At 34.0% G+C, this 10,466-nt stretch overlaps 1 protein-coding gene across 1 annotated transcript in view; it reads right to left on the minus strand.

The window, feature by feature from the left end:
• Positions 1–4,080: 4,080 nt before the first annotated feature.
• Fut9 (fucosyltransferase 9) overlaps positions 4,081–10,466 on the minus strand; it is a 167,502-nt gene continuing 161,116 nt past the window's right edge. Inside the window, exon 3 of the mRNA XM_021161307.2 lies at positions 4,081–7,031. Within this exon, the coding sequence (XP_021016966.1) occupies positions 5,944–7,023 (1,080 nt within the window). The 5' untranslated portion in view covers positions 7,024–7,031 and the 3' untranslated portion in view covers positions 4,081–5,943. The remainder of the gene's footprint in view (positions 7,032–10,466) is intronic.

The following is a 10,466-nucleotide window of genomic DNA, read 5'->3' on the forward strand; positions in this document are numbered from 1 at the left end:
CTCTTTTTTTTTTTACAACCAAAGGCATATATCTCAGTGGTAGAACATCACAGAATACACATACATATAGTTGTCTAATGTTTTAGAGATTAATTCATTTGTTTTCAAAATAGGCTACTCCTACTGTACACATACAAATCATGATAACAACAGAGATGAGATCAGGCACAGAGAGTCAGCTAGTGAGTGAATAGCTCACATTTAATATTGAATTCATGATTGTGGATAATCCAAAGTGTTATAACATGTTGCCATATCCTACCTATCAATAAGCTTCTGAGACTCGGGAAAGAAATTGATCAAATATGTACAATTTTGATGGCTGCAAGAGATCCTAATAATTGCCTACCTTTGTTTTTGTACTTAAAACTGAAAAAAAATGTGCATTTAAAAGTCTAAGAAAGATTGTGAAAAATAATTTTCAGGAAATGATAGTTTGCCCTAAATCATAGCTGAAGAGCAGCACCACTGTACAAGACATAACGAAGATTGAACATCTTGGGCTTTGAAATATAGTAACACCTACCAATATATTTAAGGAGATCCCAAGTGAGCTAAGTAAAGGCAATATCTCATGCCTGTATTGTTTCAGTATAGAATTACTTCTATTTAATAGACAGGACCCAGACTTCCAAAACTAGCAACATGTTTGAATTGTCTATGGACTCATTAAAAATACAGACCTAGGTCATCCTATGTATTATGACAATCTTTCAAATGATGTAAATAATTCTTATGCCACTGATCTAGCAATTTCTCAAAGCAGATGTGAGTCAGAGAACCTCTGAGAGGCATAGGATTACTTTGTAGTAATACCATGGTTTCTGTCTTCTTCCTTTATTGTTTTGTTTTGTTTTGTTTTGTTTTGTTTTGTTTGTTTGTTTGTTTGTTTTTGCTTTTCTTGTTTGTTTGTTTTTTGTGGTTTTGTTTTGTTTTGTTTTCTTAAGTAAAAAGGTTCTAATTAAATGGAAAATGGACCAGGTGTCAGTATTATTAATAAGTAGCTCTGCAAACTCTAGATTACATGGCTTAGGAACAGTGCCTTGAGTAATGCTTTAAAACATTAGTGGTATGGAATTTACTTTTAAATGAAAATATATCCAAAGTATGTTAAATGAATGAAAGTAAATTAGCCTCGAGTCAAAAGAATAAGTTTTCTAAATATAGTCAATCCTATATACTCAAACTCTATATTCCTGTTGATGAAGGAACTCAATATGCTTCCACTGAATTCCTGAGTATAATCAATAAATAATTTTAGATTATTATATTAAGAATACATATAGTATAAAAAATGTGAATTGTTTTAGAATAGGGTTCAATATATGGTTGTTTTCTGTAGATAACTAATTGTAAGAAACTGTATATTGCAGAAGACCTAAGAGGAAGAAAAATATAAAGGAGAAAGATTAGTTAATTGAGCACTTACTATATTGTAAGTTTCAGTAAAGAACCTGTTCTCTATTAGTCTAGAGAAAAGAAAGGGAATTTTATTTGGAGCACTAACTTTCAAAAATAATTTTGGATAGGCAAGGGAACTCAAATATATGCACATATCAATTTAGGCCTCATATTATAAAGCAGTTGTGCTGAAGGAATTCTTACTAACAAGGTCATCCAGAGAGGTCAAGTGAGTTTCTCAAGGCTTCAATTTTTTGCAATGATAGTCTAGGGTAGACTTACTCATATTTCTAGTTCAACAATGTGTCTACCATTTAGACTCTATTAACTGCTTATGACTATGGATGGACTGAATATTAATTACACAGGACCATACTTTGGATAGTAGCAGAGCTTACCCATTTTCACAGTGCCATAAAGACTCCAGAGGAGAGATGCCCACAGCAAAAATCACTTGATTGACTGATGTTTGCAGTATGTTCACTATACAACAAATCCAATTGGCAAGAATGAAGGGTAAATCTGTTTCTCTCCCCACAGTTTGGTAATACACATTTGCCTATCATGATGCTTCATTTTCAATTCTCTTCACGTCCTGATTTCATTTTTATTAGGTTAACAGTTGGTGAATGGTTAATATTAAAATAGAATTCTAAGAAGTTTCAAATCTAGTTTAATCTTTCATAATATTTATTTCTTTTGTTTTTTTTTAAACATATGATAAGAAGGACTTAACCTGTCTGTTCTCTGAATCTAGAAGCAATTTGAACAGAAAAGATTATCCCCATTTCAAATGAAGAAGCTGTTATTTTGACTACATTAAAAGTATCTATCATGTCCACTAATTTCATTGATGTAATTATTTACCAGGCAACCATTAATAACCCCTCCTGTATGAATAAATGCTTATCTTTTAGCTTCTGAAATCTCTTATATCTAGACCTTGATTGCAATTTTTAACAAACCTCCTTCTCTTGAGATTTGAGTTGAGGGGAGCTGACATCATAAAGCATGAAACAAAAATGTGGAGAACTAAAATGTTTTGAAACATTAACTCACAAAACACTTTTTTGGTGAGTAACAGCCATGAAGTCTACTCTGAAAAAAGTTCAGTAAAAAAGAAATTCTGAGTAGCTTATTACCTGTTTTTATTCATTCTTTATTTAATCTCCAATTAAAGACAAAAGTTTAAAGACTGAGCGAATAATTCCTTAAGTATTCTGTCCATTTTTACCTCAAGAGTTCTGGTTCAAGCTTTGTACACTCTAGGACTGAGCTTTTCACAGTAAACAGGAATCTTGTAAGCTGATGCCGGTTTCCCACTGAGAGTATTTTTATACTTTCTACTTCATCAGGTAGTGGCTGTCCTAAAATATATGGCTATCAAGATCTTTGCTCTCTAAAATACAATACAGCTAAATAGATAAGTCAGTATATTTCTCTTAAGTAAGGCTTAAAATGTATTCCTATTAATAAGGCCTGAACTAAATAGCAATTAAATACTGAGAGCACTGGTGATAAGGACTTTCTGCACTTTTAGGTGACAACTTGTTCATGACCTGTTTAGAGCCATCTTTGACCTCTAGGCATATTATCTGCTTTTATTATACCAGCAGCAAGCCAATTTGGTTGAATCAATCTATCTTTCATAAGAGATATGCTTACAGAAAGTATGAGCCACAGGATTTATTAACAGAGCAGCCAATAGCATATCTTGTCAGTGGTACATTTTTTCACTCACACATAGTGAAGCTCATTCCTTCTGCTAAAGTTCAACAGCTAAAACAATAATATCAGAAAGAGTGTCAGCATCTCAAATTCTGTTCAATATATTTCCAAAGGCTAAAGTCCTCCCAGAACACACCATCCTACAGGGACTAAATAATGCCAGGTGATATTCACATTTATAGGAATTGAGATATATTTGTACAATAAGGTATGGATAGGGCAGAGAGAAATGAGAGTCATAGCAATTGGATCCTTAAATTCTAATTTCTATTATCACTACATGTGGGGTTGACATGCCTGTCTCTCAACATATCAGGAATAAACATGTCATAAATAAATAACAAGTTAGTTTACAGAAAGGAAAAAGAGGTTGACTTATGAATATTGTTGTATATTCTAGTTAAAAAGCTAGCTGTAACTATGGACTTAAAGTTCAGACTTTCTGTGGCTTGGCATCAGGTTCTAAATATGTAGATGCACTTGTGAAATACTTGATACCTTGGCTTGGCTAACACTATTGGCATTTAATTGTACTTCCAGTCCAAGAATGAGCTCAAATTCATAGCCAACAAAAGAGGCAACTGTGTTCAGGTCTCTTAGCATCCAATATAGCAATGGTAGATGAAAGCAACATCGAATGCTTTCCAGCTTTCACTGAGAGCATACTCTAAATTTAGCAATGCATGCTTAGCTCTCTACCATTTTTGGATCAAAAAAATCACAAGTAAATGCATGAATTTGACTTTAAGCAAATAAATATATGATTAGAGCCTTTAGGAGAGTATCTATGTATATGTAAGATTTCTTGGTATACATGTAAAAATGATGTGTGGAAAAAAGATAATCTAGAGAAAAATCTATGTTGGATCATGAGTAGACAAAGCTTGCCATTCTAACACATATTGAGCAGGTAAACAATGGGGTAAATTTACTAGTATTGTTTAGTTGTTGTTTTTTTTTTTTTTTTTTTTTTTTTTTTTTTTTTTTTTTTTACTAAGTCTCCATTGTCACCCTGCAGTGACAACACATTTTCATCTTTACCTCTGTGGCAGTTGGGGATCGACCATATCACCATGTCTTTAAACCATGTCTGTGTAACCATGTCTTTAAAAAATAAATATGGGATCATACTCTTTTAATACTCGTTTAATTCTGTGGTCTTTCTTTGCTCAAATGTTTCCCATGCTAAGGGAGCTTATGTCTGATCGAGCACATACTTCCTGCTTTCAAACTGAAATGAATCTTCTCTATAGATGAGGAGAATTAGCCTGAGTTTGGTTAATTGCAATACATAATAGAGAAATATAAAGAGCCACAAAAGATCCAAATAGATGTCATCAGAACATTATTTTTTTTCTGTAGGTTTTGAACAGAATAGGACACAGGCTTTAGAAACCCTTTAAAGAAAAATTTTCTGTAAGAGTCTTCAGAATCACATTTTTTTCCTAATCTATTGTATTTGCATATGCCCAGTTATCTCTTCTGCACTTACAGAAGAGAATTTTGCAGGCAGATGAAAGTTCCTAGATAACATGCTCCCAAATTCAGTGCAATAAATTTACATTGGTTGTGTAAAGCCCTGAATATATTAACAACATATTCTATGTATGGATATTATTTTAAATGGTATAAAATGATGAATTTTAATTAATAGCTCTTGGCTAAAACTGTTCCTTTATCAAAAACAAAAATGTACCCATTACTTTTTTAATACTGAAAATTTATTTAGTAAATACATATTGAAATCTTACTCTGGGTCAGCACTGTATTCTTTGTAGGTTCCCACTTTATTGTGTTTTATGACATATCTGACCCATTGGCAAAAATTTTAAACTCTTTTAAATGATCAGATAGATCTTTCAAGTTTTACTTCTATTTATTAACAAATACAGTAAAATAAAACTTAAATATGGATGCGTTGGAAAAAATATTTCAAATGAATGAAGTAACTAGTGTTCTATAAATGATATAATTTATACATTTATTTGTATTTGAAGATTTCATTTTTTATTGTTATAAGAGGGAATTATTTATTTTTAAAATAGTGATTATCTTCATGATTTGAAAGGGAACTATGAAAAGATTCTCTTAGGTATTATTAGGGACTAAACCCACAAAACAAACAAACAAATCTTCCTAAAACTATATAAATTGTTCGTCTGAAAATTCTTGTTTTCTTTAACTTAAAATATTGAGAATCTACATTTGCAAAACAACTTAATAAAAATGAATGTGAAGTCTAATAACATTTCTGCTTCATATCTTTCTTATTTGCTACATCAATTAGCCCCCCTTCACAAATGTGGTACAAGTAAAAACTATACCAGTTGTCAGTAGTGTTCAACTTTGAAGTCAAAGAGATTAAAAATTAAGTGATTCAATAATTCTTCTTTGTTAGCATTATACAAGCTAGAATCTATACTTTATAATACTTGGCAAAAAGTCTCTCATATTTTAGGATATGTATTTATATTTCCCAAATAGATTAAAGATCTGATTGATGTAGAAACAAGTAAATCATAAATTTACTTTACAGTCAACTATAAAATGTAAAAACAGAATGTTTACAAATGAGAGTGACGAATAAATTATTTCCAGTGCTTATTATCACATATATACAGGATAATTTAAAACCAAATTGAGTGATTGCTAATTCTGATCTCTTAAAAATTTCACCAAAATATACATGGTCCTCAAGGGAGGGCAGGAAAAATTAAAAATTAAACTGTGCCCCAAATGCAGCGTGTTTCTTCTTATCCTGAAAACTTGAATGATGTCTCACTAATCTTTTTCATTGTGACAATGATGGACACTTTAATTCCAAAACCATTTCTCTAAATTACCAACAGACTTATATTCTTGATGCCTTTTTACATGGTCGCATGCCAGGCATGCATGTGATTCCCAAAACCGTGGTAGGTTTACAGTAAAATCCTTTCTCCAGTTAAAGTAACTAAGGTACAACTTATTGTTTTTGTCAACTTCTTTCAGATATTTTGCTAACTCACTGGGAGAGTTAAAATCTTCCACATGAATGAATGAATCAGCTGGAATATAATTCTCATAGTTTTCCCTATTTGGACCCAGGACAACAGGTACTGAACCAGCCAAAAATGCATTGTAGAGCTTTTCTGTGATATAATCTTTGTGAATTGAGTTTTCAAAAGAAAGATAAAATTTACAAGTAGATATGGTGGGAATCAGATTTTTATCATTCACGTATTCTCCGAATGCTTGGCCATAGGTGTGGATTTCAATACTCTTGCTGAGCTCGTTGTAATACTTGACCCTGGCATGCTCAGGGTTCCAGTTACTCACAACCCAGCACACCAACTTCTCCTTGCTTGGCACTTCAAACACAAAGGGATTTGTGCTCACCGTCAAGAAGCCGTAAGGCACTTGGATATCTGAATCACGGCGATAAGTTAGAGTCAGGTTGAACAAGTGTTCAATGCCACTCTTCTGGGGGGTGTGAGTGGGTGACTCTAAATTCATCCAAATCCATTTCTGAAAGGGTGGCCTGGCCTGCTGAGGTAAGTTAGTCAGGTCCCAGCTGATGTCTCTATGGTGTATCAGGACCGCATGGGATTTGTTGTACAATGAGCGGTCTGTTGTGAGATGGCACCCTTGGATATTGAACATTGCTTGGCAGGATGTAAGGTCAAAGGTCTGCCCAAATGGCCATACCCAAACCAGAATGGTAGTTTCATTAAAATAATCAGTTTTTGTGGAGAAGAAATTTTTCATTTTCAGCACAGAACTTGCAGACTCCATTGGACTGAAGACCCAGCTGTTGGTGGGCTTGATATAAATGAGCAGACATGCCATGAAGCAGCCCAGGATGATGCAGACAATTAGAAATGGGCGAAGAATGCCTTTGGATGTTGATGTCATAATTTTTCCTGGGGAAGAGAGAAAAATAAAAGAAGGTAAGTTTAGAAACAAAAGAGGAAATTATAACTACAATGTAAGAGAAATAGTAAGACTATTTTAATCATGAAACCAACTGTAATTCCCTTTCAGTTTTAAAAGTTTCCTTTTTAAGAAACAGAGATGTCATGAAGTTGAGTGGATGGACAGAGGAATTTAGGAGAAACTAGAGGGTGGAAAAAGATATGGTAAAATATTCTGTTTGAAATTCTCAAGGAATGAATAAAAAATTTTAAAAGCCTGTAGCATAATCTGACCAACAGAGAAACATTAATAAAATGTTAGTATTTTTAAAAAGTTAATATTTGTTTCTGGGAAAACATTTATTTTTATGATTTATATTTAAATGCATCAAGATAGTCCTGTGAGAAAAATATAGCCTTTGACTTGATGCCTCCCTTTTATAAATAACCTCATTAATAAAGATCCTGCTGTATTTATTAATTTATACATTTCACATTTATCTGAAAATTTTGTTTCACTAACCTGGTAGTGAACTCAGTAGTTAGCAATATTTAATAATCAAGCACATTGTTGGTATTAGAAGCAACTCTACCTTATTAGGGATTAGAGCATTAAGCTTAATTTTCAGAATTAAATATAGCTGATATCCTTAAGTTAAAGATATAAGTCATGGAGAATGGTAATCCATTGTATTTTAATAGTTTATGGCTAAAGCTCCACTGAGAAGCTGACTGAAATAGATGCAGAGGCCTAAAGCTAAGCTCAGGAGTCTTACAGAAATATGGGGAAGATTTGAGGGCCATGGAGGGGATAGGATCTCCATAGGAAGACCAGCAGAGTCAACTAACCTGGACCCTTGGGGACTTCCAGAGATTGAACCATCAACGAAAAAGCAAACACAGGCTGGAACCAAGGCTTCCCACATATATGTAGTAAATGTGCACCTCGATCTTCATGTGGGTCCCCCAACAACGGGAGCAATGGCTGCCCCTAGAGCTGTTGCCTGTCTGTGGACCCTGCTTCCTTACCTAGGCTGCCTTGTATGGCCTCAGTGGGAGAGGATGTGTCTAGCTTTTCAGAGCATTGATGTGGCAGGGCAGGATAAGGGGTAGAGGACTCCATCTTCTCATAGGAGAATGGGAGGAGGTGTGCAGGACGGTTTGTGTGTGTGTGTGGGGGGGGGGGGACTGGGAGGAAGGGCCCAGTAATTGGGATGTAAAGTGAATAAATAAATAAATTGAAAGAGAAAACACACATATATTATTTCTAAGAATTATTTATTCAACCTTAGACTACAGAGAAAGTTGGGAAGTAATTATAAAGAATGTCTTGTCTGGCGTGGTCGTGCACACCTTTAATCCCAGCACTTGGGAGGCAGAGGCAGGCGGATTTCTGAGTTGGAGGCCAACCTGGTCTATAGAGTGAGTTCCAGGACAGCTAGAGAGCTACACAGAGAAACCTTGTCTCAAAAAACAAAACAAAACAAAACAAAACAAAAAAGAATGTCTTAATATTTATAATAAAGTGATATTGCAAATACTACTTGTCAAAGTTTATAGTATGTGGACAAACAACAGTACTTAAAAGAAGCTTAGAGGTACAGTTTCCAGGAAGTTAATTATTTGAATAACCCAAGAAGACTATCAATGAACAATGAACAAAGCTAAAGGAAAAAAAAAGAAGCAAATAAACAAAACAACAAAAACAACAAAGAAAATAGAAGTAGAATAGACAAAGTCATTGAAGTTGAGAGCTTAAATTTGAGTTGATTAGAATATCCCAATGTCTACTTATATCAATAAAACAGTCAAGATAGAAAATAAATCTAGGTTAATAACAGAAGTATAAATAATGACTAACTTAATGTATATTAAAATTAGGAATGCCCAGTGAGTATTTATAAAGAAATATAAAAAATCTTGATAAAATAAGCGATTGTGGTTTGAGTGAGTTGAGAAAAGCGCATTGACCTATGGGAGGTGGAGTGGGGACCCATCAATAATGGGATTTTTTAAAGAAATGGAATTCAAGAAAAACGTTTGAGAGCAAACATTAGGCTTAGAGAGGACTGAAGTACTCAAATTAGTAATTCAATAAATGCGGATTGTTATGACACTTTTAAAAATGGAATCATTTTACAAAACAGAAAATTAAGGATAAGTTGTTAAATCAGTATATGAAGCCAACTATAATCTTGTTAACAATATATTAGAGAAGATATTTTAAAAGGCCAGTTTTACTTAAAGTTACAGACAAAATTTACCAAAGATAGCAAAAATAGATTTGTAAAAATATCAGAATGACAATCCAGAATACATTGAAGGAAGTTTAGTTACATGGACTCCTGTAGATAACCATGAAGTCAGAACACATTTAACAGTTTGAAGAAATTCTGATGAGAGTCATGCTAAACTATGCTAAGGTGCTTTCCTGTGATATACCAATCAGGCTGTATATGACCAGGTCACAGTGATAGCAGCCAGCACGCAATAACTACTATTTCTGCCAATCCTAAGAGAGCGGCTGTGGAGAATGCCATCTGTCACCCCTTCTTCAGAGATGAGCAAATGGGGACAGAGACACATCCAACGAGCAACAAGCTTAGTCACTGACCTGCGCTCTACAGTTAACACCAAGCAAATGATACATTCACAATCCGTTCATATTTTTATATTGGGTTTCATTGTCTTGATTTCTCTGGCATCTATCCCTTTTAAGTGAGAGCTATTTATTACCATTTTAAATGTAGATCAGGCTCTCCCATCAAACAATAGCTCACACTTACATTGTTCTTATTATTGCCAAATACTGATCTGAGAGCTTTTACTCACTCATACACATGAGCACATCAATTACCTCATATTACCATTTTACTAAAGAAAAAAGTAACTGAGGCACAAAATGGCTAATATGCAGCTTGCCCAAGTTTAGTCACCCAGGAAGTTGCAGCATGTACGTTCTCCTGCAGGTTGTTGGCTTCATGGTATGAACATGTGATGACTTTGTTCTATGATGTACTATTATGCTCCCTGCAGGCAGAATTTGCAAATAGGATAGTGATATTTTCTTTCTTCACTGACATACCATTATCATCTGGGCAGAACACTTAATAAGTGTTCCATGTGCCCTGTGAATGAATGAGTGAACGACAGAGTTTCTGATGAGTGGAAGGTCCTGTGTCAGTCACTGTAAACAGAAAATATGAACCAAGAGAAACTTTGTGTTTATTTGTTTTATCTATAAGTTTAGCATATGTTCATATAGACAATGGAAACCAATGGAGCTGGTAGAAAATAACTGGGTAAACTGGGTAAAATTGAGCTTAGGAATTTCTTCTGTTTCAAAGTTAGTATACTTGTTTTACCCACTCTTTGCTTGTCTGTTTTCTTTCCCATTCTCTCTCTCTCTCTCTCTCTCTCTCTCTCTCTCTCTCTCTCTCTCTC

The sequence above is a fragment of the Mus caroli genome, chromosome 4 (genome assembly GCF_900094665.2).
Source record: "Mus caroli chromosome 4, CAROLI_EIJ_v1.1, whole genome shotgun sequence".
Lineage (NCBI taxonomy): Eukaryota > Metazoa > Chordata > Mammalia > Rodentia > Muridae > Mus > Mus caroli.